Raw genomic sequence first — 26,189 nt, 5'->3', positions numbered from 1 at the left:
AGATCTTGTAAATAGGAAAAGCACCTCAGGTATGGCACAATTCCTTGTCATAGTTTAGTTTCTTGGAGTACCAAGAAACAAAACACAGTTGCTTTATCCACTGCTGAAGCAGAATATGTAGCGCTGCTGCATGTTGCTCTCAAATGCTTTGGATAAAACAACAATTAGTGACTATGGAATAAACTTTGATTGTGTTCCTATTTATTGTGAAATACAGTGCTATAGTATTCTAAAGATCCAGTGCATCATTCTAGAGTAAACATATACATACAGACATCACTTTTTAAGAGAAAATGTTGAAAAAGGTTTGATTAAACTTGAGTTTTGTCAAACTGAGATCAGATTGCTGATATCTAACTAAGCCTTTGCAAAGAGATAGATATGAAAAATTAAGGCTTGAGTTAGGGTTAATAAAAATTAAGTGATTGTTCCTATGTCATTCCCCCATGTTGAATCAATTTGAGTGACTTTGTGTGCTAAAAATAATTGTGTTTAATTGCCTAAGACCATTGCAAATTGGAATGTTACAAAACATAAACATGAATTCAAAGAATTAAACAACTCACAAATGTCACATAATACTCCCCTTACTGTTCCTAAGGTAAGAAACATGCATAATGAAGGACATTGATATGTAGCATTAGTTGTTCCTATAGCACAAGTTCCTTAGCATTTATTTTTTTCCAAAAATTAAAACTCATAAAAATCCGAAAAATCCCAAAATAAAATGAATCAGATTTAATTAAATCTTGATTCTTATTTATCATCTTTTCGTTTTTTTCTTTTTATTTGCTTTATTTTTCCCGCGTGTCAAAGACACTATTACATGCAAAACTCCTCCTTAATTCACATTAATAGAAACCGTGTTCCTCCAACCTTTCATCTTCACCATAGCCGAAAATTCATCACACCTCTTATACTCCATAAAAACCTCAAATTCCTCAATATGGCAAAAACTCACGAAACTCTCCTTTTCCAACATCAAAAATCCAACTCCTCAAAAATGGAAAATTCTCTTCCCTACCAAAACCCTTGAAACGACCAAATTAAGAACCCCCATGAAAACACAATTAGAATCTCCAGAAGGAGCTTGCGAGAAGAAAATTAATTGGGGAAGATGATGAAGAAGAAACCCCGGAACAACTACAGGGGGAAGAAGAAGAAATACGCCTGTTCCTTCCAAAGGAACTGTTTCTTCATCTTCCAAGAAACGGGTCGAAAAAGCGAATCTAGGTATGTATTGGGTTTTGTGTAGATTTAGAATGGGCAATAAGTAAATTTCATGAATTAACTCCATTCTAAAGGATGGAATTCTTGTTTGAATTCGCCTTTAACAAGCACTTGTTCCTTTAGCATGGATGAATTTGTGCAAATTTTAATAAATGAATGGCTTGCACAACTGAGGTTAGAGGAAAGAAAATTAAGTTTAATCAAGCCACATTGGGCAAAGTTTGGGAAGTTCCTTGCAAAGGAATGATTTATATTTAAACGGAAAGGAACTGTTTCTTTCCGAATTTTCCTCAGGACAAAATTGTGGAATATTTTGGAGGAACTGCTGGTCAAAATAAAATAAACCATAACCTACTCTCTCCCCTTCACAAAGTCCTATTCAACTTGGTATGGAGAGCACTCATTCCTCGCACTGAAAAGAGGAATGAAGTGGGTCTCTTAGATATGTGTTATATGTTTTGTTTGGACCATCACATTCAAATCAACTTCCCTTCTCTTTTTATCCAACATCTTACCCAATGTATTGAAAATAATTGTGTTATTGGGTATGGCGCATTGATAACCTCTCTCCTTCATCACTTTGAAGTGAGACTCACTGGTTGGCCTACATTAGGAGTCAAACAAGGAAACATCTTGAATGAGAAGACTCTTAATGGACTTGGTCTTTCTGTCCAAGAAGGAGTACTCATTCAAGGGATAATAGCCCTAAGTTCCTCAAGCAAAAGAACAATGCCTAAGGTTGACATAGAGGAACAAGATGATGATCTTATCTTGGAGAAACATGTTCCTAACCCGGAGGAACCGAAACCAAAGAGGCGCAAACACATTGCCAAAAAGCCTACCCCTCCTGTTCCTTCTAACAAGGACTCCCCTTTAGTCCTTTCTGATGCAGAGGAACAGGAACCCTCCATTCTCAAGGAACCCACTCCACCAACATCCCCAAAACTCTCTGTTCCTTTCATAAAACTGACCTCCATTTCTCCTTCATCCTTTTCTGTTCCTTCCAGTTTTGAGCAGATTAAGGATGAACTAAAAGGACCTAACCCTTTTGCTTCCACCTCCACAACTCTTCCACCAACACTAACATTTCTTCATCCCCTTTACAACCCTTCTCCATCTGTTTCCACTCCCGGAACTGATGAGCCTTCCACTCAACCTCCCCCAGTTCCTCCACAAAATCATCCTTCTGCCTCAGGATCCAAAGGTAAGGAACAAGAATCTCCGGATGACTGTAGCTGGGTTAATGATGTTTGTCTTCCTGCTCAACACATGCTAAATTTTTATAATCACCTTCACTAGACTTTGGATGCTAAAACTGACAAAATGATGAGTCTTATGAAGATTCTTAGTGATACGGTGATTGCGCAACAAAAGAAGATGGATATTATGGCCCTAGCTTTGGAGGAGTTGAAGGAACAAGTTGGTGTACATTATGGAGAGGTAATGAAGAAGCTGGAAGATGTGGTTGAAGAAGAGGTTGTAGAGGAACACCTTTCCCCTTCCCTTTCTTAGTTTTTTTTGTTGTTGTTCCTGTTTCCTTTTCAAGGAACATAACTTTTGTTTAATCCTTTTTCTTTTCCTTTCTTTGTTTTGGAACAAGTGCTATATATATAAACAAGAACTTTTGCTATTATGTCTGTGTTTATGAATGTTTATGCATAATTTCTTCCTTGGAATGGCTAGTATTATGTGATTGATGTTTGAGCAAGTTTCCCTTTGCAATTCTAACTTAACCAAAAATGGTGCTTGCTTATGGTCTTAAAGTGATAAATCAATGAATAAATACACGCAGAGTCTATTCTTTTTTAGGATGACAAAGGGGCAAAGGATTTAAGGAACAAACTGTACACAAAAATCTGAAAAATTAAAAATATTAAAAATTAGGTTAAGGTAAATGAAAAATCAAAATTCAAACATTAAGTAACTTACTTAATTGTGTTTTATTTTTCATTTTCTTCTTTATTGTTTTATCATTTTCATTCACTTATATTATTTGTTATTGCCTTAGTTTGTACCTTTGTTGTCATCATCAAAAAGGGGGAAATTGTTGAACCCTAGTTTTGATGATGACAAAGAAACAAAGATGCAAACTAAGTAGTGAACTAATGAGTTATTTAAGTTATATTTTTAAGGTATCAATGAAAGGAACTGGGAGAATACGAAGTCAAGGAAGAAGTCAAGAGAGGATTTCAAAGGCTAAGTAAAGAATTCTATTAAGTTGATACTGGAGCAAGCATTGGATCAAGAAGAATAAAAGCTAGGCGTTTTATTTTCTAGTTCCATTGTAAAGGAACAAAGTAAGAATGGTAAGGAACAGTGGCAGTTTTATTTGAGAATGAGAGTTTGTTCCTTTCTAAGGAACAAACTAAGTGGCACTAAACGAATCTGTTAAAGGAACTTGGTTATAAAGGAACTAGACTTAGGCTGCTGTAAGTTAAAACGGTACTATATTGAATTGAGTAAGTCATGCCTAAAAATTAGGAAATCAGTTTAACTTAAGGAAAATCAATTTTTAAATAGAAAATCTTTTTAAGAAAAGATTTTGTTTTCGGAAAAGATAAGAAAATATATTATCCGTTTTATGTAAAGTTTATTTAAAAGATAATATTTTCTTAAAGATTAAAATTCATTTTTAATAATAAAACTGTTTTGTATTTAAACTGATTTTCGGATAAAGCTCAAGAAACTCCTAATCTTTAGGAGTTGGGCTAAAATATATCCACGTTCATAATGAGATCATGGGATCATGGGACATGATGGAAACGTGTTCCTTAGGGGAAGGAACATCATGGGTTAATGGACTTAACATGAAATCGAGTTTTACTCCCACGTTCTTGTGATTGTCACTATAAATATTGAAGTCTAAATGAGTTCCAAATGTGTCTGACTAAGTAATTAAGTGAGTTTAACTAATTAAGTGTCAGTGCCTTCATTCTCTCATAATAGCCATTTGTTCTTTGCTTTCTTACTCTAATTCCACTAAGCTTATTTCGATCAATTGTATTTTGGTTTTTGGGGTAAGGGAACTTTGAGTGAAGTTCTGTAAGAAGAGGCTTTGAGTAAGCTTGTATGAGTGAGAAAACTTCGAGTGAAGTTGAGAGGAACTACTGTTAAGGGAACAGTGGCTCAGGAACTTGAGTTTAGGAACTCAAGGTGTGGCTCGAGTTAGAATTAGGTTGTAACAAAGTTGTTTGGCCTAATTAGTGAAAGAGTTGAGTTTAAAATCCCTAGTGGTCGAGGTTGTTTCTTCTTGTTGGGCCCAAGAAGTTTTTCCTCGTAAAAATCCCTTGTGTTCCTCTAGCTTGTTTATTCGTTTAAGTTTAAATTTCCGCAAAAAGTTACGTTTATTTCTACACCTACAATTCAACCCCCCTCTTGTAGTGTTCCTAGGAAAATAACAGATGGCTAAATACAATAAGGCTCCAATGACACTTAGGTATGGTACTTCGGAACCGAGTACATTGACGCCTTCATCTCGAGGATGAAAAGGATCTATATCAATTTTTAAGCAACGAACAACCATAAATGAACTTAATGGATGTGATTTGTCCATGTAGAACCTTTTTTGCATTTTCTCGGCATAATTGGATTGGTGAGATAGGATCTAATCATTTAGGTGTTCAATTTGTAAACCGAGACATAATTTGGTCTTATTGAGATGTTTCATCTCAAATTCCTTATCACGCATCTAGCAGTTTCTTCGATTTCATTGGGTGTCCTGACGATGTTTAAGTCGTCAACTTATACCGCAATCATAACAAACCAAATTTGATTTGTTTGATAAAGACACATGGACAAATTTGATCATTCTTATAGGCTCGATTCAGGAGGTATTCACCGAGACTATAATACCACATCTGCCTTGTTTCAAGCCGTAGAGCGATTTTTTCAATTTTATGGAATGTAGATTCCGAGGTTTTGACCTCAAGGGTTTAGGTAGTCAAGTTCTTCTGGGACTCTCTTGTAGATATCAATGTGAAGTGACCAATTAAGATATGTTGCCACGGTATCCATGAGGCGCATTTGTAGTCCTTTTCATGCATATAGACTTATAAGAAATCTCAGTGTCGTGTCATTTATCACTAGTTAGTACGTTTTCTCATAGTCAATTCCATGTATATGGGAGAAACCATAGGCTATAAGCCTGGCTTTGTATAGCACCGATTCATTTTTCTCATTTCTTTTTCGTACGAACACCCATTTGTACCAAACGGATTTTACTCCCTTTAGGGTCCGGTATATGAGGCCGAACACTTCTCGTTTTGTATGAAATTTTAATTCTACCCGATGACCTCTTTCTATTTAGGCCAATCAATCCTCCGTCAACATTCACCCACTGATCTTAGTTTGGTGTCCTCAAAATCAGTCATGAGTTATGTTGCAATTGAACATGCAAATATTTCATCAATTGGAGTTTTTACTTGTCCTATTGCTTTCTAGAATTGACAAAATTTATTGAGATCTCATGATTGTCGACACTTGTGTTTTCACGCTCTCTCATAGATGTAGCATCTGATTCTGTGAGTTTATCTTTGGGGCTTCATGACGTTTCACCATTTGAAAGTTCTTCCAGTTTAGAAAAAATTGTAAATTTTGTCATTACTTATTTCTTTTCTTCTAGAGTTTCTCGGTATTCAAATCTTTGGCTCCGAGTGGTCTTCCATGTTTTTTGCGTGTTGCAGATTCATTTGAAAGTTTTCGTTTTTTCTCCTGGGATTCGAACCCTTGCAGGAGAATTCGCAACAGATTTATGTGATTTTATCACTCTCCTTAAATCAGTTAATGCATCTGGCAATTGATTATCAATATTTTGCATATGTATGATATTCTACACTTCTTGCTCACACATATTTGATCTTTGACCAAGATATGATATTCTTTTGGCATTTCAAGATATTTCATTCCAGCATGGACCTACTTTATCTCCCATAAGGTTGGGAAAACTGTCTCCTCAAAGTGACAATCGGCGAACCGAGCAATGAAAAGGTCGCCAGTGATTCAATTCTAACATAGATTCCCAACCTTCTATGTGGGCCTAACTTAGTATGTCGTGGTGGTGCTATTGTAACGTAAAATGCACGCCCAAAAATTGAGCAAAGCTTGGTTCCTTGTCAACCACTAACTGTAGTGGGGATAGATCATGCTTGGCGCTCGACCTTAGTCGTAGTAAAGCCACAACATGTAATATAGCAGGTCCCCATGTAGAAGATGGGAGTTTGATTGCATGAGCAAGGGGCTCGCAACTAAATGCAATCGCTTTATGAATGCTTCTGTTAGGCCATTTTGTGTATGAACATGGGCTATTGAATACTCCACATTTATCCCAATTGACATACAACAGTCATTAAAAGTGCAGGATGTGAATTTTCCGGCATTATCAAGTTGGATTTTTTTAGGATAGTATGGCAAATGAGCCCTTAAACGCGTAATTTGTGAGCAGTTTTGTAAAAGCGTCATTCGTTGTTGATAGGAGACTAACGTGAGCGTAATGTGTTGATGCGTCAATCAAAACCATAAAATATCTAAATGGTCCACATGATAGGTGTATTGGTCCGCAAATGTCTCCTTGGATCCATTCTAGGAATACAAGATTTTCAACTTCAAGTTTAATAATAGAAGGTCTTGTTATCAATTTGCTAAGTCACTAGTGGAAAAAAGCCCATCCCATGCGGTCAAAATCGGGCTTATCGGTACGATTTTGGTCCGCATCGGATGGGCTCGCAGTAGATCTAAAATATTTACTGATCGATCCGGTTACCGCATCAGTTTCACAACTTACTGATTCGGTATTTTGTGAAAACCGGATCAGTAACTTGTGAAACAAACTGTTTTTTAGAAACAACCATAACAGTTAGCTCTTAATTTTTTTTAAAAATAAAGTTCCCAATCCTAGGCCCCAGCAAGCCAACAAGTATTTGGCAAGAACCGACCAAACATAACATAAACATGTTACACCAACAACAACAAAAAAGTTACAAAAATAAAACTAATGAAACATGTTACAATATTTATATGATTGCCAAAAAAAATACAAATAAAACTGATTTAAAAAAATTACAAATAAAACCGAAACCTAATTAATAAATCAAATAAATACAAAAACAAACCAAAAAAATAAACAAAAATCTAATAGAAAATACAAATAAAACAAAAATAAGTTACAAATAAAAATAATAATAGAATAAAAACAAAAATAAATTAAAAATAAAATTTTAACAGAATAAAAAATAAAATAACTTACAAATAAAATTAATAACATAATAAAAACAAAAATAAATTACAAAAAAAACTAATAACAGAATAAAACGAAATTAAACGAAAATAAATTGAACGAAAATACTAAAAAAACAAGAATATAAATGAAAAAAAAAGAAGAAATTAAACCAAAAAACTAGAGATATTAATGAAAAAACTACAGAAATTAAACGAAAAATCACCAGTGTAAGGTCTAAATTCATTTCGTGCTTCTTTGATTTTCTTTAATGGCGCTTCTTCCTTCTATTTTCTTTAATGGCGCTTCGTTCTTTGATTTTCTTTAATGGCGCTTCGTTTCTTTAATGGTGTGGCTTCGATTGTGGATTTGATTGAAGCGTTCGACATATGAGAGAGGGAAGAATTGTAATTGAGGCGCTTCTGGATTCAATTGTTTAGGATTCGATTAAGGATTTTAGCGTGATGAGAGGGAAGAGTGTTAGAGTTAGGTTGATGAGGGGTTAGAGTGGTGGCGTGAGAGTGATGGCGTGTCTGAGTGTATCTGATGAGAGAGAGGAGAGTGTTAGGGTTAGGAGGAGAGAAGAGTGAGGAGGGGAGTTAGGGTTAGGAGCCTTATATCAACAAAGCATCCAACTAGGTCGAATTGGTTGGTTACATTTCAGCGTGCTGGGACAAAAGCGTGCGTGTTGGGCCGAAGGAATTCAGCGTATTGGGCCAAAGGTTAGAAACGCGGGTTATTTTGAGCGAAAAAATAACAAAAATCTAATGTGGTCCTCTGAACCGAATCAGATTAAAAAAAAACCCGCATCATTTCCTGAAATCTGATCAGGTCCATAAAAGGGCCGCATCAGATTGTTCTCCCAGCTTTCCCTCCCATTTTTTATGTTGATTTTCGGATGTGGATTTACAAAAACTGAATTTGTTACCAAGTAACATATAAGATTTTTTCCACTAGTGAGTGAACAGGCCTTGCGCTCATTTGATTGTGGGGGCCGTATATTTTCAACGGATGCTCATTTAAGCTTAGGACATGACGTGTCACGCATATGATGCGGGATGATGTGTCACACACATGATGCGGCATGCCTTATAGAAGGGTACACGTGTTACGCATTTTGAAAAAGATAAGAAAGAAAAGTCGCGTCTCATGTAGAGAGATGCGCTTAACGCAGGACTTTATATGACATATAAGTCTACATGGTAGTTTTGGGTGCTTGCGATAAGATTATGTCGCAGTCTACGTGTCTACGCTCGGTGCTGGTCTGTGCGCTCAGTACAATCGCCTGCACTCAGCACACGTTGGTGCGGTCAGCGCACCGCCTTATTTTTGACACATTTTGACCGTTTTTTTTAATGTGTTTTAAAGATTTTCTGTTATCTTTTAACTTCGGAAATCTGATTTTATGGGATAAAATCTGATTATGAAAATATGTGTGAATACAATAATCAATTAGGCTTTTCAAAGGATTGAGCTCAAAATACAATTAATTATCATGAATAATTGAGTGGGCGTTAAAATAGGACTTTAACACTTTTTTAAATGGTTTTGAATGGCTTTTTAGATTGCTCTTCCCTGGGGTCGGAATAATTAAGACCACGATATGTTTCTTCATCGGATCCTTAAATAGGGAGTCACGATTTTGTGTCTATAGAAGCACCCACTTTGACTGAGGTTCAGGATATCGAAAGTCAAAGTATATGGTGTCGGGACATAGAACGATTCTAAACACTCTGCAATTTGGAACTGGTTTTTGGGGAGAAGAGAGAGGAAAGAAGCTACAGCGGCACCTCACGAACTTCTTACTGGGGCAGCACCATCCTATAGGCATTTGCGAGTGTTTGGATGCACTTGTTTTGTTCATATTCTTGGGCAGTTAAGAGAGAAATTGTCCTCAAGGCAAGCACTTGTGTCTTTTGTGAGAGGGTGGTCGGGTTCGACAGCATTGGGGATAGTGGTGGACGGCATGGTGAATGGGAGGGGCAAAAAATTCAATTTAGAGTTTGGGGAAAGCTTGCTCAGATACGATGTAAAGGTTGAGTTATTTTATGTGAGCAGAAGCATTACATGTAAATATAGTACAAAGGAGAAAACTATATAAACACATGTCTCTGTAAAACAAAGTTAAAATGCAGGACAATAACTACAAGCAATCTGATTACTTACAGAAGAAGATGTTAGTAGATAGGTGCAAACAACTCAGACAAAGCACATAATGATGCAATAATGCAAACTTAGACTCTCTAAGAATGCATGAGACGCTATGCAAGGATTAAGGTTATGCAAATCTAAGGGATGACACGTCATGCAAGGTCAGGGTTATGCAAGAGTAGAATATATGCAATGCAAGGTCAGACTTCTGCAAGGCTGCAATGCAAGGTCAGGATTTTGCAAGGCTAGAAGATGTGTAGAATGATAAAATGATCAGAATTAGATAGAATGATTTTTGAAAATCATTTCTAGTAAATAATTGGGGTCTGTAGATTACAAATTTTCGAGAGTTTGACTTGGAGGCACCACCACATAAGGAAGCCCCCACTTTGGGTGAGCTTGTCACGTAATATACTTGATCTGATATTGTAAATTTGTAATGTAGTTGATCTGTCTTTAACGTTGAAAGTTGTATTCGGAGATTCTTCCTTTGGGCAGATGATTTAGGCAAAGTCAAATATCGCTAGAAACCATGGAATTGTCGGAAAATCCTCGGAGAAAAGGAAAGTTTTGATTGAAAAATAAAAAGGTTTAAATTTGTTACACAAATGAATGTAGGTGGGAAAAGGCTTTAACGAGGCTAGGTTTAGACTCGAGTCTATGTTGGGATCTATAAAGAGACTATGCTCCTAAATTCTAGAAAATCAATTCATTAAACCATGACTAATTTATTTTATTGTACCAGTCGGACCTTGACATAAGGATTACTACGTATTCTTGTACAATCAGACCATTCATACTTCCCCATCTGCTTTCTTTTTTATTATATATATGTTTTTTGTGCCCTAACTTTTGACTAGGCTGGTCTTTTGGGTTTTCAGCCTAGCGGGCTTGGACAGACCTTGAAAAAGGAGTCAGGGTTGATGAAAGGTTGAGAGGTTTAAGGCTTGAGATGAAGGATTAATTGGTTGGGCTACTGGAGGATCATGGATTTGGATTATGTAGTTAAGGTTTGATGGCGTTGAAGGACTTGAATAAGGGGTAGAACTTGTGTGAAAGCCCCCTAGCTTGAATTTTATTTCTTTTTGCCTTAGGCTTTTTCTTTTTGCACTTTTGTGCGTTTTGCTTTTGATCTTTTTTTTTTTTGCACTTTGGATTTTTTTCACTTTTTTTCTTGTTTTTGCCTGGCATTGATTTATTTTGATATAGTAAGCCTTGCACACAAGTTATTGGTTTATGATATTGGAAGGTTTCAAGGTTATTTGTGGAGCTTTCATTGGAGATGATGGTTTAAGGATGATGGAGGGAAGACGAGAATAACTCCTGATGATCAAAAGTATGTCCTCTTTTTTTTTAAAAAAAAATTTAGATCTCTTTTTTTTATTATGATTAGTCAATTTCATTAGGTGATATAAGTTTATTCATTGAATTAGAAGCATAAATAAAATGATGGAAGTCGTCCTAAAGCACATAGACTCGACGGAAAAGAAAATGAAGAAGCTAGGGGAGGGACTCTCTGACTCAACTTAGAAAACTAACGCTAAATGACTAAGCCCCAGTATTATTTAGGCACTGCCCAAGGGGTTGCCGTTGTTGCTGACTTTTGCTGCAGGCGGAATTGGCAATCTACCGTCTTCAACCATAGGCCCATTTCCTTGATTATACTTGCAGTAGGCATTAGGATTCCATTTACTGGATCTTTTCTCAAGAGCAGGGTTTGGAATAGGTATAAGAGGTTGAAGTGCTCCTTTTGCATGAAGCCTAGTGAAGGATTCTTCGATGGTCATTCCCAATGGAGTGAATGTCCTTTTAGACCCTTGATAACCTCTCTTTTCAGTAAGTTGGGCATTGATGTTAGAGCTAGAAGGGTTGTTATTACTCTTCTTGAAAGAGTTATTATTGTTGGAACTCTTATTCTTGTTGGCTTGTACCTCTTCCTCAATCAGCAAGCCTACCTTATAGAGCTTTGTGAAAGACTCTATGGGTTAGAATTTAATATGATCCCCGTACTTGGCCGGCAGGTTACGGATCACCAATAGGACTTAATCCTCTTGAGATAGCTTGTTAATCATTTATGCAATTATTTTCCTCCATCTGTTAAGGAAGGTTACAAAGTCTTCATTGAAGTTTTGTTTAGTTAACTCCAACTCACACAGGCCAATAGGAAGCTGAGTATTGTATATAGGGATGGGCATGGGTCCAAGACCCTACCCGGACCCTGTTGGACCCGACCTTAATTTAAGGGTCTAGGTCTAACTTTTTCAGACCCTTAGGGTCCGGGTCCGGGTCTGGGTCCAATTATTTTTTGCGGGTCCGGGTCCGGATGTTGTAGACCCAGACCCGACCCTAGACCCTAAACATATGTAATATATAGATTTTAACCTTTTTTTTTTAAAAAAAAAGCTAATTTTTTTTGAAACCCTAAACCCAAAAGAGTGAGATGCAGTTACGTTATTTAGTTTAACACCAAAAGACCAAACACGCAGTCACGCCTCACGCCTCCAGCCCTCCACTCGTCGGCACTCATCCACTGTTAGTTTGTCACCGGTTTCCTTCTACTTCGCCGGCGGTTTCCTTCGACTTCGCCTGCGGTTTCCTTCGACTTCCCGGCGGTTTCACGCTGCTCAGGTATTTCTCTTTAATTTTTTCAGTTTTCTTTTTATTTCTCTCTGATTCTTCGATCCTTTTCTTTTTTTTTCGAACATTTTTTGTATGAAATTGTTAATTTCACTCTTCGAAGTTCTTACTGATTTGTATTGTATTTTGTATTTTTCTTATTTATGGGTATTTTTTTTAGTTGATTAATGATATTAATATTGCTGAAAATTTGGCAAAATAAAGAAAATTTAGGCTTGGACCCTCTAGACCCTCCAGACCCTACAGACCCTAAGGGTCTGGGTCAGGGTCCAGTTTTTTCAGACCCTTAGGGTCTGGGTCCGGGTCTGGGTCTGTCAAAAAAATTAGGGTATGGGTCTAGGGTCCGGCCAGACCCGACCCTTGCCCATCCCTAATTGTATATGTACTGTTTGTGGAACTCTTCTCTAATATAGCCCAGTCATTCAGCTTGGTCTTATTCAGTGATCTGAACCACTTGAATGGATGTGCATCTAAGGTCAAGGGAAAGACATAAGCAAACATGTCCTTGCTCATACCCTCGAGAGCCATAAAGATGGAGAAAGATCTCAAATGATCATCTAGGTCGTCGACCCCCTTGAATTTTGGGAGGTCACCCAATGTTATCTTTTTAGGGAACTTGTCCCTCAATTAAAGATCAATGATGTCATGGCTATGATCCTGACTCTCAAGTGCATGAATTTACTGGATTAACTACTCATGTTTTTTGAACCTCAAATCCGTGTTGGGTATGATTGGAGTTGGTAGTGGTGGAGTGTCGTCATACCCTTCTTCTTTAGTTAGTTTCTCTCTCACTGTATTAATCTCTTTGTCTTGTTCCTCAAGACGAGAATTCATCAGTTGGAGTTGAGCCATGATGACACTGAGCTGTTCATTAGTGTCTCCTATCTCGGATGAGGATTCAGAAGTTTCGAAAGATTTTTCTGAATATGTTACGATGCGCTTGACGATTACGGGAGTAGGTTGACCTTGTTGCCTCTCTATCGAGCATTACCAGGTTATAATCTCACGACTTGTCCTGAACAAAAATCGAATGGACCTTGTAAATTTTTAGAAATGATGCTTTCAAAATGAGAAATGGAAATGAGAGATGGAGAAATAGAAATGAGAGATGAGAGATGAAGATGAAAGTGGAAATGGGAAATAATTAGAAATGGCCAGGTATGATTATGGGACTAGTATGGGTTTGACCATGATGGAGACACATGCTTAACTATATGCAAATGCAGACATGGATTAGACTGTACTAGACTATGCAAGCAGACTTGCCTGAATTATTGGGGTTTTATGCTAGTTTCACTAGACGTAATGGATTGCCTTGATGGATTCATGGGTGATTAGCTCCGCTAGGTCAATGGGTGTCGTTATGGTATTAAGGGTGACTAGGTTAAGTCAAAGGGTGCCATTATGGTCTTCAGGGTAATTAGCTTCGCTGGGTCAAAGGGTGTTGTTATGGGCTTAATGTGACTAGCTTAGCTAAGTCAAAGGGTGCCATTATGGTCTTAAGGGTGACTAGCTTAGCTAAGTCAAAGGGTGTTGTTAAGGTCTTAAGGGTGAATAGCATCGCTAAGACAAAGGGTGCCATTATGGACTTAAGGGTGACTAGCTTCGCTAAGTTAAAGTGTGTCGTTATCGTTTTAAGGGTGACTAGCTTCGCTAAGTCAAAGGGTGTCATTATGGTTTTAAGGGATACTAGCTTCGCTAAGTCAATGGGTGTCGTTATGCTCTTAAAGGGATGCTAGCTTCGCTAAGGCTTAATGGTTTGTACTTCGTCCTATATAGGTTTGGAAATAGACTTGATTAGACTTAGGAAATGAGTTGGTCCTTATATGGACCTAATTTTGGACTTAGTCATGTATTGGTTCGAAATTAAACTTGAAAATGCACATGGCTTGACATTGAATTGTAATAGAGTTGGATTAGACTTCGACTAGGCTTGACATAGACTAAGGTTCATCTAAAGATGCAAATGGACCTAGATTTTGACATGTGCTTGACTTATATGGGCCTAAGATGGACTATAATGCTAGTGAATATATGGACTTGAATTATATGGGCCTAGGATGAATGCAAAATGGATTCTAATGCATATGGGCCTAGAATGAATGCATATGGGCCTAGAATGAATGCAAATGGATTGAATGGAGTTGCTTGGATTGTATGAAGGTGTTTGGAATGGGCTTAGAAAGTTTCGAAATTCGTTTTTGAAAAGAGCCCCTTGTTTTTATCTTTTGTTAGGAAAAGATGATGGATTAATTTTGAAAATATATATTTTTTGAATCTCATGTATTATGGTGTTTAGTAAATGCTTTTCCAAAAAGAGTGGAATATAATATAGCGTAGGATTGATTTTGAAAAAATGTAATTTTTTCGAAATTGATTAAATATGGTAGGGTAGGATTGATAAGACATATTAATTGAGCAGCAGAGAGAAAGTGGGAAGAGATAGACATGCATGACAACTTTAATTCTACAATGACCACTTTAGATACACTTTTTAGGACAGACTCGACCATGCATGAAAATACAGATTTTTTGAATTAGCTGAGACTCCTAAAATGACCATTTCTTTTACACGAATGCAGACAGACCGAACATAGGATCGACAACCACGACGAATAAATCAAATAGAAGCGTGCAATACACAGACTGCGTGCTGCACAGAGTCGTGCATCTGGCGCAGGAGTGGGGCGCCAGGTGCAATTTAATGTGCTTGATGCACTACTCCCCCAACATGGTTTTCGGGGATTTAGGCGAAGTTTTGGTCGATTGACGATTTTGTTTCGACGCGATTTTTAGGAACGACGCATGACAATTTGACAGGATAATTACAGGAAAGAATTGCAAGCTTATGCAGATTTCATATAACATGGATGCAAAAGTTCTAACCTAAAGTTCAGTTCTATGTTTGAAACTATTGGTCAGGTTTAGGTTTAGTTTGAAAGAATCCATGACTAAGAGATTGATCCTAAGCTTCGTACCTTTGCTTAAAAAGGTGGCCACGTGTAAGACGCAATCCAGTTCTTAAGTCAGGAACAAGAGAAAAATTCCATGGTTGGGTATGTTTGCTTATAACTAAGATCCAACATTATCGCTCAGGAAGCTTTTTTGAAGAACAAAGCGCAAACCCCCGGGGGTGTCCTCACACATTTAACATGTGCTAATGAGGCTGGGTATATTTTCCTTATGGTGGCTTAAACAATAGCCATACATATGCAAAATTGTAACGTCTTTCTAATTGATTGTTTAGGCGGAAATTCTCTTCCATGACATTCGTTTCTTATGAAAGTATAGGCCTAGATTGTAGCACCAAAGACTTTGTTTGAGCCATTGATGTGTCAAGGTGTACCAAGTAGTGCACTTCATCATGCATGATTTAAGGTTAACGAGCCCAAAATATGAACCGGGGGATGGTGAGCCCCAAGAGCTAACGAGTCCCAAGAGCTCAAAGGACATACATGGAACCTCATCTAGATGATTTGGTAGAGGGAGGTGTATGGGACCTCCTTGAGATGAATAGGGGGCTAGTGAGCCCAAGCAACGCGAAGGAGGTGCATGGAACCTTCTCGAGATGAATTGGGAGCTAATGGCCCCAAGAGCTTATGAACGTACATAGAACATCCTCGAGATGAATATGAGGCTAGTGTTCCCAAGGATTTCGAGGGAGATGCATGGAACCTCCTCGAGATGAATTGGTACCTCATCAAAGGTATCGGGGGATGATAAGCCCCATGGACTTCAAGGAAGGTCATGAGCGATTCCTTGGTGCAATGGCTTGGTACCTGGAACTCTTGTCAGGTACTAACTTCAAGGACCCTTAGCCGGGTGGCGTTTCGAAGTATTCCTTGCTTGATCAAAGCGAGGTGCCTAGAGTAGAGCTTGGTACTTCTAACTCTTGCAAGGTACTAAATTCGAAGAGCCTCGGTTGGGTGACTCTTTGAAATATCCTTCACTAGATCTAGGCGAGGTGCCTAGAAGTAGGACTTTAGATATTTGGAACACTTGCTATGTTCAGGTGGACTGCGTCAACCATGACATGGAGCTAATAAGTGCCAAGAGTTCGAGAAGGGTCCAATTGCTTTGTTGGAAGGGATTTTATACTTTGAATGTATTCCTGTAAAAAGATGAATGCATGTTGCTCGACCTTAACGAGGAGTTGATGTAACGCCCCGACTTGCATACATACTTATTAAGTTAATTAATCGAGATTAGCAGCGGAAAACCTAGCTTAGTCGACGTGCTGTACTTTTCGCTAGAGGAAAATACAAGGCATCATTTGACATTAACTTACGTGGACATTACTCTGATTTGTCACTCTTTAAAGAAGCACTTTAATAATAGATTAATACTCTCTAGAAATGTCGACATAGTTTACTTTGTAAATTGGACAACCCAAAATGGAAAAAATGCTTGAGAAACCTATTACAAATAAAATATTCTCAAATCCATAACTGAACACTTCCGCGGAGCAACAACCAAAGCAAATCAGGAGCAATATTACTCATCTAAAACTAAATATAAAACTAACTCATTAATTATTGACTAATACAAAGTGGAACGTCCTCGCCTCCAAAAAAACGTAAAACAGTCATAGCTGAACTCTTAGCACGTGACTGCTTCTATGTTGGAAAAAGTGCTCCAGAACTTCAACCTGAAACTATTGTAACACTGCCACCCACCAAGTGATAGGCCAAAGTAGCGACAAAACAAAATATTTGAGACACACATCAGCACAACGCTGAGTACTCACCCATAAAACATTCTTAACACATGCTTTGGTGTCTACAACTCCCACGTAATCATCATGTTCACATTATTCATAACCGTATCACAACAACATAGCAACGATAACATCGATGCATACTTAATCCATCTTTAGTCCTTCATTCATTCATTCATCTTTCACTTATCACAACTTTTACGCGTTAACCAAGCTCAACAAGGTAATAATTACATAACTATCTTTAATCCTTTCTATAAGTATTTAGTACGTTACATTATGATACTTTCGTATACCGACTCCTTATCAGGAATTTAAGCTAAAATGATAATGCTTTGCAATATTGTTGCTTTAATCTTCTGCCAGCAACTCATAACAACACATATAACTTACTACTATTAATACACTACCTCATATTGTAGCTTAATTAAAGTTCAAATTCTATATAACAAGAGAGAACATGCGTTTAATTGATAACATATATCATTCTTAAACATATACTTCAAGAACCATTCATGATATCATTGATGCATAAGTCATTTCATATCACCCAATTCATACCTCGATAGTATAGTGTGTTAAATTGTATCATGTATTTGCAGTCGTAATCATATTTTCATAACCTAAAAGTCATCATACTTCATAGTACCAAAATTTATAATAAACATCATCCAAATAACAATTTCATATCATATCATATCATAAGCTTCATCCTTATGTTTCCATCTTACTTAATCATATTGGTAACTTTGCTAGTATCATTTATTCGTCGGGCGATCACAACAAAGGTGACACTTACGGTGCCTGTAATTCCTCGGGTCGCCACAACAAAGGTGACACTTGCAGTACCCGTAATCCGTCGGGTGACCACAATAAAGGTGACACTTGCGGTACCTGTATCATAAAACAGTCGGGTGGCCACAACAAAGGTGACACTTGCGGTACCTGTAAATGCTGCCAAGAACCATCTTTCACTTGAATTTATCATGTTCCATTCCTTTTACGAATCATAATTACATTACATAATCGTAATCATTAAACAGAATCTTAATCATTAAGTAACCATAATTACATTACATCATCATAATCATAATCATGAAAAGTAATCATAATCATATTTTCATAACATCATGATCATCATACTACATAGCATCAAATCATTTGATAAGCATCATTTACATAGCAACTATTTCATATCCCATGCACGCTAAATAATATAGCATAAATATCGTATAAAGCATCATAAAATATAGTTGTAAAGGGAGTGCGGGTGCTAGCGTTCTCAGAGCATAAGGATTTCATGGACATGTTTTCATAACTAACGTTTTGTTTTCTTTTAAGTGTCTTGCAGAGATCTTTACAAAGTCATAAACTTTTGTAGAGATGTATCGCTTCCGCGTAATCATATCATATAAGAGTCATACTACCTATACTTTCAGTTCATTTCAGAATGATCATAAGGTATACTTTTGCACAATTTGGAAATCTGTAAGGATATCCTATAACTTTAAATACTTTTCAGAAACATAGCAAAAGCATAGAAATAGCTTAACATTCTTTTCGTACTCTATATTGTTTGAGAATCACTCATACTTTCAAATTGTTTCAGGATTAAAAGGTATACTTGGCATATTCGAAATACATGGACATTATCAAAGTAAACAATTCATAACGCGTCATTCGTAAGAACAAGAGTCATATTTTCACACGTTGCGTTAACTTATGAAACAAAAGACATATTATTCCATACTACTTCATATCAATATAATAAGCTTATTAGTGATATAGTTCACATAACTAACTTTCGTCATTAAACATAATTCAAATCTAAATAGTCTCCACATTAGTCCAGTGATACACCAAGCTTTCCAATTTACCAAAATATAATAATAACTTGATATAGTTAATATATATACCTTAAGTGTAACATAATGCCAAGTTGTATGGCATGAACATCACTTAAAGACATATATATAGCTTCTTTAGAAATAGTTGCAACTTGAATGCATTTTGCTTAGCTTAACTTGTGTGGTTGAAAACTTTAGATCCTCTAAAATGTTAATCTAACCATATTGATTTCATTCACTTTCAAACCACCACATTTTCATATAATCGATATTCGACTTTAGCTTGAAGCACCTATGAACGTATTATCATCATAAACCACCATTTATTGTAACTCATATTACATCTCCAAAACACACATTACTTACATTTGATTATTGGATTCAAGGCAATTTCCTACCTACGCTTATACTTGGTGTCTGTTTGGGCTTATTTCCAAGGTTAAGCCAGCCAGGGACAATTGAAGCCCAGCGAAGCCTTAAGCCCCCAGAGGGCCCACCTATGGCAATGTTCTCCAGCTGTCAGTGCATTCCAGCTGGCCTACAGCTGGGATTTCCAAAGCACTATAAATACCCAACTCCCTCATCAATGAGAAGGTATTGAATTCTTACCTAACAAACCAGAGCATCTCTCTCTAGACTTTATCTCTCTAGCTTAATCACTGACTTGAGCGTCGGAGAGGCGATCCCGGAACCACCTCCGGGGCAGTCTAACAATTACTTTTGCAGGATTCCGGCGTACGGACTTTGGACTCAAGACATTCAGATCTGACCCGGTATTCCCTAAGCAAAGGAATTAACACCCTTAATTTCTATACACAAACAGTTTGGCGCCGTCTGTGGGGATAGTACGAAAAGTTACTTCGCCACCACTCATTAAGATTTACCCTCTCAGCTATTCAGCTTCGAACGCCAGTTGACAATGGCACCAACCAAAAACACTCGCGGCAAGCAAGCCTCTGACCAAGTCCCTCGGCCGGAAAGAGGCCACTCGCCCGCACATAATAGGGAACCCCCAGTCCCTCGGCCAGAGAGAGGCCACTCACCCGCGCATAATAAGGAGGCCGAGCAGACCCCCTCTCCGGGTCGGAGGTCACCCACCGTCCAAACTTTGGACCCCCGATCCGCCTCTCAGCAAATTCAGCATGTCGAGCCCCAGCCGTTCTTTGCGGCCGACATTGCCCTTATTACTGCTTAGCTCCAAGAAACCTTTCAAAAAGGCATGATGGCCATGCTCCAGCAGAGACAGCACCAGCTCATCCCGCTCAATCAGCATGAGCACAGAGAGCGCAATGTGGTCCGCTCTCAAAGGGACCAACGGGATGACCACTCTCGTTCCAATCGGGATCAGCAGCCTAGCCGGCCACGATCCGATGCGAGAGACCCAAGTCGTCGGGAGAAGGAGAAATCTGCCCGACAGGGGTCGGCCCGTCAGCACGCGGAGACCCACGTATCAGAATCCCCAAGAAGGGGCGCGGGTCAGAAACCCCAAGATGCCCGGGATTTTCTGAACAAGAAGCGCCTCAGCTAAGGCTATGACGCCCAGGAGTTCCTAAAGAAGAAAGCAAATGTCCGAGAGGGTCAAGGGGATTTAGCTCATTCTCATCCTCCTAGGCTAACTGGAGGAGGGTTCAAGTTCTTGATCCCCTTCAGTCAGGAAATCCTAGGGACCCAAACCCCGGGAAAAATTAAAACTCCCTTGATCGAGCCTTCGCGGGCCTAACCGACCCGGATGATCATATGGCTAGCTACAAGGCTCAATGAGTGTTCAGACAAGTTGTGAGGCCACATGGTGTCGTTTCTTCCCCACCACCCTCAAAGGTCTGGCCCTCAATTGGTTCCAAGAACTCCCGGCGGGGTCATCACTGACTTCGCCATACTGGAACACCTCTTATCCACCAGTTTGTAGCTGGAAAGAGGCAAAGAAAAACCAGCCTTCATCTCAGGGGGTGAAGCAAGAAAGAATGAACCTCTTCGACTACATAAGAGGTTCAATGAGGAGTCCCTCAAAATCACGACTTGCAGGATACGGTAGCTTTCGCGCCCTCATGTCCGGCTCCAACCGGGTCGGCTCAGATGGTCCTGGCCGAGAATGAGTAAGACTTACTCGGAAGCCATGGCCAGGCCCAAGAGTTCATCAAGACAGACATCTGTCGTTACTCGGATGAAGGACCAAGAAGAGAAAGATGAAGGGGTCACATGGGTCAGCCTAAGCATAGAGAACGGGGGCCGGGGACGGCTCACCGATAACGGCAACCCCCCGATTCAATAAAAACCGGAAAGAAATCTATTTTGACATCCGGAACAAAAATTGGCTTCCCAGGCCACGCCCATCCGGACATCATCGTCTCGGAGGGATAAAAGCTTGTGGTGCGATACCACAAGGAATGTGGCACACCACCAAGGACTGCGAGAGCTCAAGAAATCCTTGGAGGTTTGGCCGACCAGGGCAAGCTCAACCACTACCTAAAGCCTCGAGCGAGGAAAAGGGAAGCAAAAGGTGGGTCAGTCGAACAGCGGGGACACGAAGGATTCATTGGTGTCATCGCTGGAGGATTCGCGTCGGGAGGCCTAACCGGCCGAGCACGCAAGGCTCACCTCCAAAACCTCAAACATCAGGTACTTGATGTCCAGCTCCCCCGAGCATGCCCCGTCATGACCTTTGGGGAACCCAGTCGGACGTTGCATGTTCCGCACGACGACCCCCTGTCATCGAGCTCAAGGTAGCAATACAAGGTAAGAGGGTTTGGTGGATAGGGGTCATCCGCTGATATATCACCCTTGACTGCCTCAAAAGTTGAAGTACACCGAACGGGATGTTACCCCCATGGCTCAGCCGCTCATAGGCTTCGGGGGCAACTCTGTCCTCCCGGTCGGATCAATAAAATTACCCACTCGGATGGGTGAAAAGGGTAAGGGGAGAAGCCTACCGATCGACTTCTTGGTGGTAGACATCCCTTTGCCTTACAACATAATAATGGGGAGGCCCATGCTAAACAAAGCCAAGGCCGCCATCTCCACCTACCAACTCCTCTTGCAGTTTGAGACTGATGACGGGAAGGTAGGAAAAATTCAAGGCGACCAACAGGCGCAAGAGAGTGCTATGTGAATAGCCTCAAAATAACGACGTCCAAAAGGACTCGGACAACGACGTCCAAAAGGACTCGAAAAAAAGAAAATATGAAGGGGTCAGCCCTCAACCAGCCTCGGGGTGTACATAACTGAAAACCCCAAGCAATATGAACGCCCTCAGCCAGCCGAGGATGACGAAGAAGTCGCGATCGGCCAGGACCCCGGTCGGACCGTCAGGGTAGGCAAGGCCATGGACCCCAAACAAGGCAAGATATCATCCAGTGCTCACGGAGTACCAAGATGTCTTCGCCTATGAGGCCACAGAAATGCCGGGCTCGACCCGAAAATCATGTGCCATGAGCTTAACATCAAAGAGGGGTTCAATAAACAAAAGCTCAGGCACCAAGGTCCTGAAAGAAATGCCGCAGCAGCGCGCGAGGTCAAGAAGCTGCTCGAAGCGGGTTTCATTGAAGAATGTCAATACTCGGAATGGCTGGCCAACGTGGTATTGGTAAAAACCGAGGGCATGGCGAATGTGTGTCGATTTCACCGACTTAAACAAAGCCTGCCCAAAAGACAATCACCCTCTGCCAAAGATCGATAGGCTGGTCGATTCAACGGCAGGGCACGCCCTTCTCAGCTTCATGGAGCAAATGCTGGCTATCATCAAATTCCCATGGCCGAGAAGGATAGGGTTCATACGGCATTTATCACTCCTCAGGGTGTCTACTGCTATAAGATGATGCCGTTCGGCCTCAAAAATGCCGGGGCTACATATCAGCGAACCGTCAACAAAATCTTCAGCGACCAATTGGGTCGGAACATTGAAGTATATGTTGACGATATGATAGTCAAAAGCAAGGCCCAGTCGGATCACCCTGCGATCTGAAAGAAACGTGAGCACCCTAAGAAATACCGAATGATGCTAACCCAAAAAATGTGTCTTCGGAGTTAAGGGGGAAAGTGCCTCGGATTTCTAGTGGATGAAGAGGAATCGAAGCCAACCCGGAAAAATCAAAGCGGTCTAGAGATGAAATCTCCTCGGAACGTTCGGGAAGTACAGCGCCTAACCGGCTGCTTAGCGGCGCTCGGTCGTTCCTCTCCGGTCGGCGATAAAAGCTTGTTGTTCTTCAAGGCCCTGAAGCGAAAAGAGTTCGCATGGGACGATGAAGCCGAGCAAGCCTTCACCGCCCTCAAGAATCACTTGGCAACTTTGCCTAAACTGATCTCCCCCTTGCCGGGGGAACCCCTGTTCATTTACTTGGCTGTCTCGGACTACGCTCTTAGCGCAGTCCTAATAGCCGAGCGAGAAGGAAAGCAACATCCGTCTACTTCATCAGCCATGCCTATAGGGGGCCGAGGCGAAGTACACGATGTCGAGAAAATGGTCTTTGCCTTAGTAATGGCGAGCCGGAAGCTCAAGCCTTAGTTTCAAGCACATCCCATCAAAGTCCTAACCGGACAGCCGCTCCGGAAGCTAATTGAAAATAGAAATCACTCGAGTCGGATGGGTGATTGGGCAGACCAGTTAGCAGACTTTGGGCTCGAATTGAGCCACGAAGGGCATCAAGGCCCAAGCACTCGCTGACTTCATCACCGAGTGTGCAACTCGACCCCCGGTCGGTTCACAAGAGGAGTGGGAGTTGCTTGTTGATGGGTCATCCACAAAGAATGGCTGTGGACCAGGTCTGGTCATCAAGCCCCGGTCGGGGAGAAAATTGAATATGCTGTTAAGTTCGAATTTCTCGGATCTAACAATGAAGCCGAGTATGAGACCCTCATCCTCGGATTATAACTATGCATCCTGGCCGGAGCAACATCAGTCATAGCGAAATCCGACTCCAACTCATGTGGGTCAGATTTCTGGAGAATACGAGGCCAAGGAAGACAACATGAGAATGTACTTGGCCAAAGCTCGAGCTGTCATTGGAAGGTTGTCCGGATTCCGGATTACCCATATTCCTCGCTCGGAAAACCAACAGGCTGACACACTGGCTCGGATGGCCAGTTCTGATAAAGGGTCGGCCCCAAGAACTATAACTTGGGAAGTGTTGAAGGAACCTAGCATAAATGCCAAAGAACAGCTTGTACTCAATCGCTCCTCGGACTGGATGGGCGAAATTCTGGAGTACTTGCGAGACGGGACCTTACCCGATGATCCTAAAGAAGCCGAACGGATCAAGCATAAATCAGGTTGGTTCCTCTGGCATGAAAGGCAGCTCTATAAAAAGTCCTTCACCCATCCCCTTCTCAAATGTATATCCCCCGAGGAAGGAAACTATGTCCTTAGGGAAATACACCAAGGAGCTTGCGGGAGCCATCAAGGGGGCAGAACGATAGCCGGAAAGGCATTAAGGGCGGGATACTACTGGCCCACTTTGAAGGCTGACGCCACGGACTTAGTCCGGCGATGTACTTCGTGCCAGATTTACTCGGACATACCGAGAGCACCTGCCACTGCCCTCACCACTATTCAAGCGGTTCTACCCTTCGACAAGTGGGGCATGGACTTGTTCGGACCTTTTCCCCCAGCTTCCGGGCAAAGGAAGTTCCTGATTGTGGCTATCGACTACTTCACCAAATGGACAGAAGCCGAGCCGCTGGCATCAATAACTGATAAGCAAGTTCAAATGTTCATTTGGAGGAACATCATCACTCGCTTCGGAATCCCAAGAGCCCTTGTATCAGACAATGGTCGGCAGTTTAACAGTGGGCCGACCCGTGATTATTGCTCCCGGTTCGGCATTCAACCAAGGTTTTCAGCCGTCTCCCGACCCCAAACCAATGGGCAAGCCGAGTTGGCCAACAAAATTGTCCTTAAGGGCATCAAGAAGTCCCTAGATGCTGCTAAGGGGGCATGGGTAGATGACTTACCCGGCGTTCTCTGGTCGGCCAGAACGACAGTAAAAGAAGCCACGGGGCATTCTCCTTTTGGGTTGGTATATGGTAGCGAGGTTGTCCTTCCGGTCGAAGTGGGAATCCCCTCACCTCGGATGACATTATATGAGTTCGACAAAAACGAAGAGGAAAAACCCATCAACTTAGACCTGTTGCCTGAAACACGAGGCAATGCCTTACTGCAAGCCATCCGGTACAAGCAAAAGATCACAAGGCACTTTAACAGGCGGGTGAAGCCCCGGCCAATCAGCCTTGGCGACTGGGTCGTCCGAAAGGTGGAAGCCACCGGACTCTCCCATCTCAAAGGGAAGTTGGGGGCAAATTGGGATGGCCCTTATAAGGTTACAGAGGTCCTCAAGCCAGGGACATTCCGCTCGAATCTCCCGAAGGGTCCCCCTGGCTCGACCTTGGAACCGATAGACATCTCAAAAGATCTATGTGTAATTTCTTTTTGTTACTTGCAATAGGGGCATATTGTACAACCGGCGATACCTGGTCGGATTTACCTATTATGTTCGAATGTAACAACTCGGACTTTACCAGTCCATGTATCAAGTCGGGTTTTTGCCCAAGAAGTGAAAAGACTTAACCAGTCCATTTTGAAAATATTGCAAACAAACTTAACCAGTCCACTATAAATTGCGATATTGCAAATAACAAAAAATAAATTGTATGGCAAAAAGACAAGTGAAATTCAAAATAGCAGTTGTATTCCATTAATGAAGTTGCAAAACACAACCAAAAGTTTGCAAAAAATACATGGATGAAGGCAAAAATACAAAAGGCCAAACATTACAAAAAACTCCATCGGAGAGGCCACTAGCTAAGAAAGCTAAGAGAAAGAAAAATCCTAAGGCAGCTGGGTGGAGGGGTCGGCCACAGGTTGCTCGACAGCGATCTCTGGCTGAGGCGGCTCGGTGCTTCCGCCTTCTTCGGCGGCTTCTTCATCGTCATCATCATCCTCGTCATCCGAGCTCGCCTCCTCGGCCATCTTTGCTCGATACACGGCTGCCTCGGCCTCAGCCAGCTCCTGGTAGCGGGACCAGACCGAGTTCCAGTCAGCTGAAGGGCAGGAGTCGGCCAGGGCAACCCTGAGCTTGGTAAGTGCCTCGTCCTCGCCCATCTTGTGGGAGGATTGGCCCACGTCGGCGCAAAAATCGGTACAGGCATCAGAGGCCTTCCACGCCTTGAACCATTCCTCCTGAGAGCGGGAGACCGCTGCCTGGGCTTCTTTCAGTTGAGCCTCGGCCGTTGCAAGCTTGAATTTGACCCTGTCCAAGTCGCCTTGGATCCGAGTCACTTTGGCCTCAGCAGCAGCCTTAGCCGATTCAGCATTGCCTTTGGCCGTCGTTAAGTTGGCCCTCTCCACCTTCCACTCCTCTTGCTCTTTCTGCCAGGCCTCCTCGCCCTTCCGGATTTTCTCCTCCGC

The 26,189-nt window shown here is 40.9% G+C and overlaps 1 protein-coding gene across 1 annotated transcript in view; it reads right to left on the bottom strand.

Annotated features, from left to right (window-relative positions):
• The window catches only part of LOC125496516 (uncharacterized), a 36,813-nt gene extending 25,434 nt beyond the window's left edge, over window positions 1-11,379 (bottom strand). The window contains exon 1 of the mRNA XM_048641997.1: window positions 11,194-11,379. Coding sequence (XP_048497954.1) covers window positions 11,194-11,379 — 186 coding nt within the window. The remainder of the gene's footprint in view (window positions 1-11,193) is intronic.
• Window positions 11,380-26,189: the final 14,810 nt, after the last annotated feature.

Source organism: Beta vulgaris, chromosome 4 (assembly GCF_026745355.1).
Source record: "Beta vulgaris subsp. vulgaris cultivar EL10 chromosome 4, EL10.2, whole genome shotgun sequence".
Lineage (NCBI taxonomy): Eukaryota > Viridiplantae > Streptophyta > Magnoliopsida > Caryophyllales > Amaranthaceae > Beta > Beta vulgaris.
The sequence above is the reverse complement of the archived record's forward strand: the minus strand, read 5'-3'. Positions and strand labels throughout refer to the sequence as shown.